The following is a 14,413-nucleotide window of genomic DNA, read 5'->3' on the forward strand; positions in this document are numbered from 1 at the left end:
TGAAGCACATGCTAATGGCAGCCTGTTCCTGAGGTGGAGGAGCATTCTCTCTCTACAATGAAAGCCAAACTTGTTTACGCTCACGCAGATCTAAATTGGGGCTTAGCGCTTCCGTGGAAAATCAGATTCAGACCTTGTTATCCGGGGGGGGCCAGGCTGCTCCGAACACAGCAGGCATGAGAGAATGCTGGTGTGGTAACCATGCTGAGAGCTTGCTTAGGTATCATGTTCTGCTTTGCCTCGGGGGTGTGTAAGTCTCTGTTTTTGTGCCTTCACACAGGAGAGAGTTTCCTTCTGCTGGATTTCTTTTCTCTCCCTCATGTTGCTCCAGCTGAAGTCAGGGAGGGGGCACAGATGTTGGTCAGGAGGAGAAAGCTTGGGTTGGCAGTGGAGATGAGCTTGCTGTGCATTTTGGTGCTGGAGGGGCAAGGACACCAGAAGAGGGTCTTTGTCTCTTGGGTTCAGACCACAGGACTGCCCTGCAAATGGATGCAAAAGAAGAAACTCTTCTGTGGTAGGTAAATAACATGTTGCTGTGAGGAGAGGAGGGCAGGTGCGTGCGCCAGGCAGGGGAACTCTGTGTTTAAGGGGCAGAAATTTCCCCATCCCTTCAGTGAGCAGCTGGGAATCTGTTGAGCAGTCCACTGTTGAGAGGTGGTCCCCATTGATGCTCTCCCTAGAGGGGAGATTCTTTCCAATTGACATTGAGATCCACAAGCTGAGCAGCATGAGGAAGCCCAAAGAGACTGTGTAGTCCACCTGCCTTAATTGGAAGAGCTGTCATGAATTTTCTGATGTCACTTTTCCTGTGGGGCTCCTCGTGCGCCTTGGGGACTCAGTGTTAAGTGTCTGCCGAGGGAGAGCTGTAAAATTTCAATATGAACCATTCAGCCCCAGGCCTGCATGCGGCAGGGCTGCAAAGCTCCGGACCCTATCGTCAGAAACGTAAAGCACTGCAGGAAAGTCTGCTGGTCCAGTGACCCAGCTGGCTGCTCACATTCCTTAACCTGCTGTGTTGAGTTTAGAGGCCCCCTTCATGGCAGAGAACTGGCTGCTCTTAGATTGGGGGGCTAATGGTACTTACATTATATTATTAGAGCCACCACCAAAATTGGGCCCAGTTGTTGTAAGCACTCTGACTCCTACTCTGACTCCCTGCCCCAAAGAGATTCCAGGCTACAAGACCGGCAAAAGGTGGGAAGGAAAAGAGAGACCGAGAAAGAAGGGAAATGACTTGCTGACAGTCACCCAGAAGGTGATGAAATTTGCAGAGCTGGACTTCAGTACAAACTTTTTCCAAACACCGTGCGTTGGTTCATGCCTCTAGGTCAGATGCTGCCATTGGCGATGCTGTTCTGTCTTCAGTATTAGCAATGGCTCTCCCTATGGGGATACTGTTCGGGAGTCACCTGAAGTGGGTCACCCATAGGGACACCACTTGAAGAAGGCGCGGTTACTCACCTTGTGCAGTAACTGGAGTTCTTCAAGATGTGTGTCCCTATGGGTGCGCCACTTCCCTCCCTCCTTCCCCTCTGCTCCAGCATTTTCTCTCGTGAGTCTTAGTGGTAGAGAAGGAACGGAGGGCGGTTCACCCATGCAGCTCTCTGTATCCCTGCCACGGGGCATGAGGATTCCTAGAGCACATGCGTGGGCTGAACGGGCACTTGTACCAAAAATCACTGGGTGCCTGAAGCGGAGCACCCATGGGGACACGCATCTCGAAGAGCTCCAGTTCCTTCTCCTTTGAAACCCCTGCACGTTCCTTCATTGATCTGGAAGGGTGCAAAGCCTCTGCTGTCACCGGAGCAGGAACCTAGACCCATGGGAATGATATTGGTAAATGAAAACAGAAAGCTGCATTCTGATCTTGCTTCCACCAATACCTCACTGACTTCAAGTGGAGTTATTCCTGATTCATCCCAGCATACCAGGAAGCAGAATTAGGCCCAGCATATAGAGCTGTGACTCTCCTGAAGAGAACCTGCTGAGCATTAGCACATCGATTTATTGTAGCATCGCGTGAACACAATTGTTGATAAACGTTCACCTCTCGAAGGCTGAATCCCTGCTGTGTTGCAGCCCTACTTTCAATTTTGAGATCGCGTCTCAGCTCGACCCTAGACAGGGCGAATACCAACACAGAGCCGGATCCTGCTGAGTGCCTTCAACTCTCATTAGATCGAATGACAGCTGCGGGCACTCAGCTTTTCAGGACTAGGCCGAAAGCTAATGAGTATAATGGTGACTTCTAGAGCTGCTGCCTTGGTGCTGTAGCAGAATTGTTTTTCTTGTGCGTGAATCACATTCGTTCTCTGCCGGAGCTAACCGCCTTGTTCATTTGCCTGGTGCTTGGAGTGTTTGACTGTCAGGTGCCTCCCAAACTCCTTTGTCCTAAGCAGAAGTTGAGGGGGCAAGGGTATTGCCATAAAGGTGAGAGATGGCAACTACCTATGAAACTGTTAGATTCATGCAGGACGGCTCCCTAAGAGGCGTCTTGTCCAGGGCAGTCTTTAAGAGTCCCAAGCATGGGAATTACAGCCTGTCCCTCAGGCCATTCTGGCAGAAATGTACCTTGCATATGCAGAAAAATTGCTTCCAAAACAAGCTGTGCAGAGGAAAGGATGGTTCTGAACGTGAAGGTACTAGAATAATTGCTTAGGTCTGGGCTTGTTGGCCTCATTACGCTAATTCAGTTAAAGATTAAGGGAAAACAATAACACACTCCAGTGAGTGGGGTTGTATGGGAATAGCTTCCCTTCTCAGGCACAAGGCTTATGATCTTGTGCATCACCACACCTCCCAGGGCCGTGCAGATCCACTGGTGTCTCCGCACGCCTTGTTGTGTGCTCTTCCTTGCATGTTGCCTCTTGTCTCTTATTACTAATGGAGCATGGATGCCTTTTAGCTGCTGGTCAGCCCTCATTAATATCTGGAAGTGACAGGTTGACATTTGTAAGGAAGACTTTCAGTGACCTTCGTGTTGTGTGTGTAATACCGGGCTCTGACTCCTTTACCATGCTGGTGCCTCAGGAATGAGTCCCATCCCTTTTCAAAGGGGCAAATCACTCTTTAACCCCTTCATGGCTGCCAGAACATACGTGTCTGTCTGTCTCCCTAGCTGTTCCCTACAGAACGTCCAGTCAAGGGAATGGCGTGTCTGTCTGTCCTGGCACGCATCCGTCTGTCTGGTTGAGGGTGTTACTGGTACACCGGTACGGCAGTGTTCTGATCTAGTGCTTCCTCACAAGACGTTGGAAGCAGAATCGAGTGAAGCTTAGTGCTGGGGCTGATAGCAGGGAGAATGATCGGTGAAGCACCCACTGTGGATGCGAGGCCTAAAGGAAATTCTTTAGGAACTAAGAAGCTGCTGTGATACTGTTAGACTATTAAGCCTGGTATTTCAGAGAGAAACTTACCTTCAGCATATGGCCCCAATCATGCACACCCTCTGTAGGTACCATGGTGATGGACGCTGCCTAAAAGCCCGGATAACTCCTCCCTGCAATCTGACACGATGCTCCCTCTGGTCTGGAGTACTCCATACTGGCCAGTAGCTGTGCTGCCTGGTTCTCTCTACAGTCGGCATCGGTGTGGTAAAGCGGAGGAGAGCGTGCTCTCCTGGGACCCTGGATTCTGCCGTCCCAGCCAGTTCAAGGAGCGCAGCTGCCGGCTCAGCAATGACATTTATTAACTGTGGGGCTTTGAAAAGGACCGTGAGGAGCCATGGCGGCAGGAGCATGTAACTCTCCTCCTCGCCTCAGCCCATCCGAGGCAGGGCTGCTGGGGCTGAAATTCATTAGTGTTCCCTGACAGCCATCGGAGGCTCACACTGCCTGTTCCCACTTCCTTCCTCTCGTGTCCCTGCTTCCTGCACACTGATATTTAAAGCTGACTTGCGGCTTATAGGCGCGTTGCACTGACAGTGGAGAGAGCTGCGATGGGAGGAAGGCCAGGGGCAGGTGAAGGCACTGTCTCTGGGTTGGGAGGAAAACAGAGTGCTTTTTGACACTCACAAGTGTATTGTCTTTCTACAGCGGCCGCTTGTGAATTTTAACTGCTGCTGCCTCTTGGGCTGTTTGGCGTGCAGACGGGAAAGGATCTGCCGCGTGCTTGGCGGGAGGATGGGAACTTGGCGCTAGCGTAGCACGGAGCACTCCTCTCCGGCAGGGACCAGTAAAGCAGGGGAGCTTCCACTCCTGGACGGGGAGCCCCATCCTTGTGATCGCTTGTCCCACGCCCATCGCTCTGAGAGGTCTGGTGAGCAGGATGTCCAGCTTCTGTGAATTTAACCAAGCTACACCTCTCTGAGCTCTGGGTTTATTTTGAACTGATTGTGGTTGTGATTGTCAGGGCCTTGCCCCGCTCTTCAAACGAGTCTCAGACGTGGGTAACTGCTTCTGTCTTTACTCGTTGGAGCCTCACGGAAAGGAGCATGAATGGGCCAATTGCCCTGTTCTCCTTCTGCCTCTGTTCTGTTCCCAGGTGGTGCGTGTGTGGGGGGAGCTCGAGCTCTGCCCTTGGTAGTGAGTTTGTGTGTGGCTAATTTGACGACAGGTTTGTACCTGGGTTTGCTAGGCCCTTGCTGGTCCTGGGTGCTCTACCCGTCTGCAGGTGGGGCAGAAGACTACAGGAAGCAGCGGCATTCTAAGGGAATTTAGGCTGTGTGCTTTAGACTCTGCCCAGTGAGTGTGCAAATAGCAAAGGGGGGTTCTGCATGCCTGGCGAGTCGTAGCTAGCTGTTTGTTTCATAGGTAGCTGGAAATAAACAAACCAGACTCTAGCCACCTCTGCTCTATACCGGTTAGCAAAATCCCGCTCCCAGTAGAACCCGGCGGAGGTGAAGTGCACTGCACCGCTACCTGTAGAAACACTTGATACTTGGTTTGGGTTGGGCATGAAGGTCGATCATCCCCATTGGCAGGGAAGAGTGTCGCTTGAACAGTGCAAGGGCTTCAAGGTTGGGTGAATCAGGAGCCTCTTACCCTGGATTAAAATAATAAATGTTTGGATGAACTTGTCACACTGAGCTTTAGACACTGGTGGTCTGAACTATATTCTGTCTGTAGTTTCTGTTGTATACAATGCTTTTCTCCACTTCTTGACCTCCTTTGTGCATGGTTATCAGCCACGGCAGTGTCCCTCCTGAGAGGAGGGTGCTTTTCAGTGAAGGGTGAGTGTTTTGTACAAAAAATGGAGAAGAATATTGTATCTGTTGAATCAGCAGAGGGAATTTAGTTCAGGATACAATTACGCAAGTGTCACAATCCATCTCCCTTTTATGGAATTATGATGTCACGGATGACAGCCCTGTGAGGTCATGACTTTTGCCTCTACACCTGGGATTGACTTTCACAACACCTGTTGTCTCATAGGAAAGTATTGTTTCCTGGCTTCTTTGTGGTATGTTGTGCCAAAGGCCTGGGATATTCCATCTGTGCTGAAAGGCAGCCATGTGTGTTATCCCTGGACAGCTGAGCGTGAAGTCACCAAGGCTGTCCTCAGAACTCAGGCATGAGGGGAGAAGTTTCCAAGTCAGTGTGCCCAAGTTCACTAACTCTCGTCTACAAAGGAAAGTAGTTTATTTAAACTAGTTTAATTAAAATCAGTGCAAAGCCCCTTGTGTGGATACTCTTCTAAGAGGGGATTATTTTGATTTAGTTTAAACCTGTTTCCAGTCACCTTAAGATAAATCAGAACAGGGTGGATAAAAATGGATGAACTTTTTGGAAAAAAATAGGGTTTTTCTTATTTTGTTTAAGTTATAATAAGCTTTTCTTTTTAAAAATATACCTGTTTAAAATGAAATCTGAATGTAATGCAAAATATGTTAAGGCCTAAATTTATCTCTTAAAACATTTTAATAAAAAAATAAATATGTCGAGTCCATGAGCTTCCATCAAAAACTTTGTGAAAGGCTGCTTTGCCATATAAAGAAAGAATCGGGAAAACATCTGACACCCGAGGTCAAGCTTTATAAATATGGCACAATAGTAGTAAATAAGCAATAGATCATTCACCATTTTCTAACATACTAAAATGTACAGTTAATGAGCATCTGAAAATATTAAGCTATATAATTGCTTAATTTAATGTCTATCGTTATAGTGCACCTTCCTAAGTAGCAAAAAGCTGTACCGAATCTAGTACACAGTCTCTATTTAGTTGTAAATCAACAAGTTTAAATGGCTGTATCGACCAATGAGAGCGCACCCTTTCTTTAGAGAGGTGTCAGGGCAGCAGCCGTGTCAGTCTGTATACGCAAAAGAAAAGGAGGACTTGTGGCACCTTAGAGACTAACCGATGCATTTGAGCATAAGCTTTTGTGAGCTACAGCTCACTTCATCGGATGCATTCCGAAAGCTTACACTCAAATACATTGGTTAGTCTCTAAGGTGCCACAAGTCCTCCTGTTCTTTCTTTAGAGAGTAACTGAAGTACAGATGGAAAAGTTGAAAAAAATCAATGGTTTAAATTGCTTTGAACCAAAATGAAATCACTATTAAATGTGGCGGTACTTCTCTCCCGAGGGTTTTGTTCTGGCCTAAGTAAATTGGTTTAAATTCACTCCTTTAGTTAAACTGGTGCAGCTTTCTAGTGTAGACAAGCCTTTAGCTGTATTTTTATAATCACAGCTCTCGGCACCCATTTCTCAGTCAGATGTAGCACCTTACCTATCCAAATATGTGGCTATTCTACCCCCACTGCACAATCTGTGTTGGGGGGCACCCAAATTTCCCCCCCTTGCCAGGTTTCTGAAGGGGCGGGTCTTGCATGGGACCATACTACTGCCCCTTCACCTTTTATACTGAAGAATGTCCACCAGAGATTTGGTGTCTCAGCATGCAGCTCTCTATCTTCACCTGAGCAGCCACCTTCTGATCAAGATGGAGCAATGCATCCTGGGAGCTGTAGGCTTAGGCTGCCCCTCTGCTAAAACTCAGAGCTCCATGTTCTGCAAGGAGCCTTCAGTCCACGTTTTGGTCACCCCTGCTTTAAACCGTGTGGCATTATTGGGAGGCATTTCCAGCCCCCGCTTCTCACGCTGTCACCCTGCTCTGGGTGCCCCCTGTCTTGTGCTGCTGTGCCCCACGTTGCTTAGATCAGCATTGCCAATTTCCCTCTGAGCTGAGAACGTTTGGGAGGGGACGCGGTCAAATGGGGAGTGGATTGCAAGGCTGGAGAAGGATGGTGAGAAGATGCTGCTGCCAACCCCTCCCGTCCCCGGTGCGCTGGGGCTTGGCAAGACTGTCATTAAAGTATTCTGCGTGTGTTACACACAAGGCCTACAGTGCATGGTGGTTGTTTTTTTAAAGGCTGAGACCAGGTCCATAAAGAGCAAGATTTAATGTCTCTTTATCTTTCCTGAAGAGGGACTTGTTCTTCTAACTGGCTCAGTATCAGTACACCCTCTGTGTAGAAACTGGCCCAATTTCTTTGTCTTCTGACATCCTGAACCCAGATGCAGACGGACATGAACCAAGTCCAATTAGTCAGGAGACTCGAGCATTAATTTTTTATACACTAGGACCACCTGAGTGACTGAATTCAATTATCCATTCCCCTCCCTTCCCCCCCGTATTAATGTGGTGGCTCATAGCAGAGACTAAGGAACCTGTTGAAATGAGAAACCCCTATTTCTTGGCTTGACCCCCTGGCTAATTCGGGTTAATTGATATGCTATCGCACTGGTGACACATTTTATCTGCCTCTGTTTGTACAAGAGGATACAATAGTGGAGGAAGGACCAATCTGTGCCCTGCTCTAGCTCCCCAGACCGAGATAAAAGGTGTCACTCCTACGATAACGTCCTCGCCTCACGCGCCTTTATTGTTGCTCAATTTGCTATTATTTAATCCCATCTTTCTTTCTTTCAATACCCTTGGTCATATTTTAACTCCATGCCATCGCATAATGATGCCCTGCTAAATGTGTGCGGAGATAGGCGACTCCAGCTGACAGCCCTCCCTGATAACCAAATTCCTGCCCATCCATCACTCGCCTGTCCTCCTTAACTTAAGGGAAGTGATAACTAAAGCGTGGCTGTTTATCACCGCCGAGCTGTGCGCTTCTTACCGGCTTGGGGAGCTGGCTTCAGAGGGAGAAATAAAGCCATGTGACCTCGCCTGCCATTTGCATACGGCTCCTCTCTCAGCCCCATTTACTTAGCAGTGTACGAAGGAGCAGGGCTGTGGTGGAAAATGGAGCTCTTCTTGTGTGTCCAGGCTGCTTAGAAACGGTACAGAGCTGCTCCCACTGGCCAAAGCAAATCTGTGAGCTTGGCTGACTGAGGGCAATGTGCGCCGCATGTCCTTTCCGTGCATTTAAAATAGCTCTGTCCTGTAACCCTCACAACCCCAGGTACAGACCCCTCTGCCCCAGCCAGACGTGCGTTTTGAGAGCCATTGTGGTTTAACTGCAGGCATCTTGGCTGCTGAAAGGACAGCTCCCGTGTACACACGTCTGTGCTAGCGTCGGGCTGGGAGATCCGGTGCAGAGCACAGTGAGTTTGTGCTCTGCACCGGGTATAGGTTGGGAAGGGAAAGCTGAAGGCTGGGGTGGACACTGCAGGCAGCCAGCATGCTGCTTAAGTGTTCAGTGACTTCACAGTATCAGTCTGCGTGTGTGTGAACTGGGGGGCCAGTTGACAAACCAGAAGGATCACACCAGTGCACGTGGATGCGTGTGTGCAGACTCCCTGGTTCGCAGGGCAGGCTGGGACAGGGAGACTGCATCCTGCCCGCTCAGTTCACGTGGGGAAGGTGAGCTGCGCAGTCTGCCTGGTTCAGCGAACCTGGGTCGATGTGCTGGTGGAGGGCGCGGAGCTCACTGTGGAGAATCCTGCTCTTACTGGAGCCGGAATGAGGCCCTAACCCATTTGGAAAGCAGGGAATCCTGCCCAGCTGTAACAGTAGAGTGTGGGCTCTGGCCAGCGGGTAGAGAACGGATCCGTGGTGTAACAATTTCAGTCCCTGGAGCTCACACAGCAGGGCTCTCTGCCTCCCTCTCGTGGCTGGAGCGCTGCTGCTTGTGAGCCAGCAGGCCCAGCCCCTTAGCTTGGGCCGTCGAGGCTCATGCTTTTGGATCCAGAGGTCCTGGGTCCGACCCCGCTGCTGATGTGTCTCAGTGCTCCACAAAGACGAGTCGGTGTCGCTGGTGCCAATTTACGGTTCGGCGAGCTGGAGCACGGAGAGGAGAAGAGAGGGTCCCCAGGCCATGTGGCAGATTGATGGGAGGGGCCAGATCTCCTGATTTCCAACCCCTTGGCCCCATTGTGGTGGAAACACTCTGGATACCATCTCATGGGGGGTTAGCCTGCAGGTAAGGCTGGCTAAGGAGAACTAGGCTGTTTCTTTATTATGGGCCAGATCCAAATCCTGGGAAAGTCCGTGGAGTCTTTCCATGTACTTTAACTGGGGATGGATTGGGCCCTCTGTGAGTTAATACCTCCTGGGCTAGAAGAAGGAACCTAGATTTTAGCAAGGTACCTGCTTGTTTACTACTGTAAAGCTCTTTAGTGGTTACATAGCAGCCGTCAGAAAGGTTGACAGGTATAGCTGCTAGACGGGTGCTTTGTTTGAGAGGGCTCCATTTCTTTCTGAAATCGCTTTTGATTTGGGAACAAGTGGAAAACAGCGTCCTTCATGAAACAGATTCTCTGGAACTTGGGCTGCCATTGGCCCTGTCTGATTGGCTCTCAGTGATGTCATGCCCAGGTCTGTAAAGCCTAGTGAAGTGCATGGCTCAGGCTGGTTTTAATGTGTGAATTCTATTACGTAATAGCAGTAAGTGACCCCGGGGGTATATTTCAGGGTAGCTGGTTCTAGCATCACACAAGCCATGCCCAGAGAGGAAGGGACGGCGTGTCTCACTGCTTAACCAAAACTCGCCTTTATAATAACCCTTGTGCTGCCCTGGCAGTGCCTCCTCTTGACAAGCTCAGTGCTGCTGAAGGGGTTTCGGTTGGGTCTCTGTCTGGAGTAACTTTGGGCCTGGTCCAGAAAGGTGCTGCGTGCCCCCCACTCTGCACTTCTCAGGGTCAGGGCAGTGAGAGCGTATTCTGTTCTTGGCCATCGCTGGTGCTGGTGTGGGCAGGATGCTGTCTGGGAGCCCGCCTGACCTTGAATGGGTGCAAAGAGTGCACTGTTGGCTGGTGTCCTCCCCAGATGTCTTCCAGCTTCCCTCGTTCATCTTCCCATGGATTTGCTGGCAGACCCCACAGCCAAGGGTTTTCCCTGCAGCCCATGTGCTGCCCTCCTGGCTCTCTTCTGGCTCTGAACCCCTCTACCTGTAATGCAGCTGCGGAATGCCAAGTCTCGTGTTAGCTACACAAGCCGTTTCGGGGATTGTGGTAATTACATGCACACGTGGATCTGATTAGTCTCTGTATTTATCTGGAATGTTTCTACTCTCCAATAAAAGAGCCTCTGTCCAGCGCTGTGGACAACTTCAACAGTAAACGAACAGGCCCACTGATTACCTCACGTCAGATCAAATCGAAAATAAATATAACTAACTTCCCTTCGTAATCTGCACGGAAGTCCCACGGCACTGCTGTCCAGTCATACCCAGTGCCTGCCTTCTCACAGACGAGGGCAGGCCTTTCTGGTGCCCCGCAGGCGAACAAACCCAGGCTGTTGCAGATTGGAAGCAGCTTCTAAAGCCCTGTGGCCCTAATGCCCTTTGCGTGGCTCCCTCTCTCTTTTACCAGTGGGCTTCAGCTCCGGTGCCTCTGCTGCGGGTGTGTCAGGGGGAGAGGTGGTCTCTTAGGGGCTGGGCCGTGATCTAGCTGCACAATTACCTGAGCACGTATTGGAACATCTGGGCCTAAAAATCTTGCTGTGTGGAAATCCATAGCACTTCCCTTTCCAGAGCCCTGGGCCGGCATTATTCCAGTTTACACACACGTACGCTGGGCCTGCAGCCCATAAAACAGCGTGGTAGGGGACGCCACGTAGGAAGTGTCTGAAAACTGTCTCCCCTGAGGCTTAGCTGGGTCACCTGTGTCCTGTGGCTTGGCAGTCACATTGTCTGTCAAGTCTCTTTTTGGCATGTAAGGTCGCTGGGGCAGGGAGCCGCCTTTCCTACGTTATTGGGGAGTACAGTTTGTGACAGCCCAGATGCTCCAGCCATGTTCTCCCCCGGGGGAGGGCTGAGCATAGTGCTGAAGGTACACACAGCTCCCATGTAAAACGCCCACCCTCCTTGTTACAAACAGCCCACGTGAGGATAGTTTGGCAGCCTGCACACGTAACCGGCGCATAGCCAGGACCTAAGATTTCAGCTGAGTTCCAGCTCTCAGGAAGTGCTTGCCAAATGCTTGGGATCCTTCTGAAATGCAGCACATTTAAGTAGACTCAAGGATCTCGCTTTCTCCTCCTCCTCCTCAGCACCGAAGTGCTTAATAAAACTTGGAGTTTGTGTTGTCAGGGTGCAGTAATTGAATCGAACCTGCTCTCTCTCCTCTCTTACAGGTTACCAGGACAATGCCAATACTTAGGGCTGCCGGTTGCTGATTACTTCAAACAGTGGATTAATCTGAAAAAGGTACTTTTATGCAAACCGCCACTTCCCCCCCCCCCATCCCCTCCTGCTCTCCCTTCCTCTTCTGCTCTTCAAGGTGGCGTTTAATAACTACTGCTGTTTTGCATTGAAATGAAGGAGTTATTTTCTCAGAGCGGCTGGGGCTGAGCGAGTCCTTCTCCAGCTCCGTATTGTATCTCCGCTAATAGAGTCTTACTGTACTTGATGGAATATGTTCTGCAGCTGTGGAGAATCCCATTGCAGCAGGCCTAGCGCTGTCTATCTCTGTGCATAACAGCACAGCACTCGGGGGCACCTCTCTAGTGAAGGTTGTGTCAGCTTGTACGTTGCTTGCCCTGCGTTTTATCTTCCAGGGGTTTCGAGTTCCTAGGATCAGATTCCCTCCAGGCTGAATCCTGGTTGGTAGTTCCTCAGCACAGGGAGCCTCGAAGTGCATATAGGGAAGCATTTAGTTCTACATTTCTTCTTTATGCACATTGTCAAAAAACAATTCCCCCTCTCCACCTCCTCCTCCCCCCGCCAAAAAACCCCTGTGACTAAGAAGGGCCTGCTCCACAGCTAATGCTCTGCACTTCCACACAAGAGACCCAGGTTTGATTCATTCCCTGTTGTGGGGCTTTCAAAGCATCAGCAGCATCTTGCCTTGCTCTGTGGCGTTCCTTCTGGCTGATGGAGGACTGGCCTGGGTGGGGTCTGCACTTAGGATGGAAGAATCCAATGCACCGCTACAGACTAGGGACCGAATGGCTAGGCAGCAGTTCTGCGGAAAAGGACCTAGGGGTGACAGTGGACGAGAAGCTGGATATGAGTCAGCAGTGTGCCCTTGTTGCCAAGAAGGCCAATGGCATTTTGGGATGTATAAGTAGGGGCATAGCGAGCAGATCGAGGGATGTGATCATCCCCCTCTATTAGACATTGGTGAGGCCTCATCTGGAGTACTGTGTGCAGTTTTGGGCCCCACACTACAAGAAGGATGTGGATAAATTGGAGAGAGTCCAGCGAAGGGCAACAAAAATGATTAGGGGTCTAGAACACATGACTTATTAGGAGAGGCTGAGGGAACTGGGATTGTTTAGCCTGCAGAAGAGAAGAATGAGGGGGGATTTGGTAGCTGCTTTCAACTACCTGAAAGGGGGTTCCAAAGAGGATGGCTCTAGACTGTTCTCAATGGTAGCAGATGACAGAACGAGGAGTAATGGTCTCAAGTTGCAGTGGGGGAGGTTTAGATTGGATATTAGGAAAAACTTTTTCACTAAGAGGGTGGTGAAACACTGGAATGCGTTACCTAGGGAGGTGGTAGAATCTCCTTCCTTAGAGGTTTTTAAGGTCAGGCTTGACAAAGCCCTGGCTGGGATGATTTAACTGGGAATTGGTCCTGCTTCGAGCAGGGGGTTGGACTAGATGACCTTCAAGGGTCCCTTCCAACCCTGATATTCTATGATTCTATGAAGGGAGTCCTGTCCCGGCCTCTCTCGCGGCAAGGAAAGGTGCTGTGATGCCAAAGCTGCCAAGTGGTGCAGATTGGAGGGTGATTGCCGGGGCTGTGAAAGGGGCACGAGGGCCCTGGGGTGATAATTCCTTTAAAGGCTTTTGCATCACCGGGGCTTGATGTGCCATTGAATCGAACGGTTTTGGTTACTAGCCCTGTCCTGATAATTAGGGACTTGGTAAACAGAACTTGCATGAAAACAGCTCTGCAGAATTTGGTGTTTTACTTTGGCTTTTTGTTTGTTGTATTGTTTTAAATGACAACAGGAGTGACAGGCCGAGCAGCAGCAAAAGGACAGTTTGCATGATCTACTCCATCAAACAGGGTAGAACGTGAACTTAACAAGGGATGTGGGCAGCACGTTTCCCATTGAACTTGTCAAGGGAATCTTGCATTCCCTGCTGTCAGAGCAAATCTTTTGGCTGATTGCTGGGCCTCTGTAAATGAAATCTGAAAGCACGTTGGGGCATTCTGCAGTTCAGTGACCATTAATGATCGCCATTTGAAGTTCACTAAACTTCTGGTGAATGGATAGCAGCTATATAACCAGCAGGTTGATTGGTTTAAAAAAAAAAAAAAAAGACCAAAACAAAAAAACCCCCAAACCCCACATGAAACCCTCTGTGCCATGATGTTCGATGTTAACTGGCTGAGCCCCAAGCTGTGCTCTGCCTCTTGGCCCTAAGACAGATAAATTATGGCTGTTTGCAGTAGTCCTAGGCTCCCTGGTTTATCAAGTTAGGAGTCTGGGTTCATCATAATCCAGTTAGACATGCGGGCAAGGGGTTTTCATGGATCTTATTTCAGCTGATAGTCTAAGCCCTCACTGAGCACTATCAGCGAAGCAGCATAGCACAGGGCTACACTGGGAGAGGGAGGAAAATAATTGCTTAGCGTACCTCTCTCCCGGCTCTGCACTTTGCATCGAGGGGTCATGGGCTGGGGTTGGGAGGCTGACTGCTGCCAGAGCCCCCTATGCAGGAGCTCATCTCTTTCAGGCTGTTTAGCAGAGAGTGCTCACTAGCTGGTCCCATTCGTCCTCAGCCCAACTGGGAGCTGACCCAGCTTGAGAGGGAAATGGGTTGCTGGTCCCTCTCCACGTGACAAAAATTTCATCTCCTTGGGATCATTACTTAATAAACAGATGCTTCACCCCTTGGGGTGGCTCCTCTCTCAGCTCCCTGTTCTTGAGGGGTGTTCACATCTGGGGAGTTTAGGGGAGGGATAACACTGGCCTAGGTAAACATTTTGCCAAGGTGTGGCCTTCTCTAGTACTGCAGGGAGAGTATGGGGTAACCAAGGACCTGGATTTCCTCCCAGCTGCTCAGTTCTCCTGCAGTCCCCTGACACGTTCCTAGCCCCTCACATAGGAAGGCAGTGCAT

The 14,413-nt window shown here is 50.0% G+C and overlaps 1 protein-coding gene across 3 annotated transcripts in view; it reads left to right on the forward strand.

The window, feature by feature from the left end:
- ERI3 (ERI1 exoribonuclease family member 3) overlaps positions 1-14,413 on the forward strand; it is a 238,142-nt gene that overhangs the window by 74,982 nt on the left and 148,747 nt on the right. For all 3 annotated transcript variants that reach the window (XM_077824965.1, XM_077824966.1, XM_077824964.1), the window contains exon 6: positions 11,472-11,544. In XM_077824965.1, the coding sequence (XP_077681091.1) occupies positions 11,472-11,544 (73 nt within the window). The remainder of the gene's footprint in view (positions 1-11,471; positions 11,545-14,413) is intronic.

The sequence above is a fragment of the Eretmochelys imbricata genome, chromosome 8, assembly GCF_965152235.1.
Source record: "Eretmochelys imbricata isolate rEreImb1 chromosome 8, rEreImb1.hap1, whole genome shotgun sequence".
NCBI classification, from domain to species: Eukaryota; Metazoa; Chordata; order Testudines; family Cheloniidae; genus Eretmochelys; species Eretmochelys imbricata.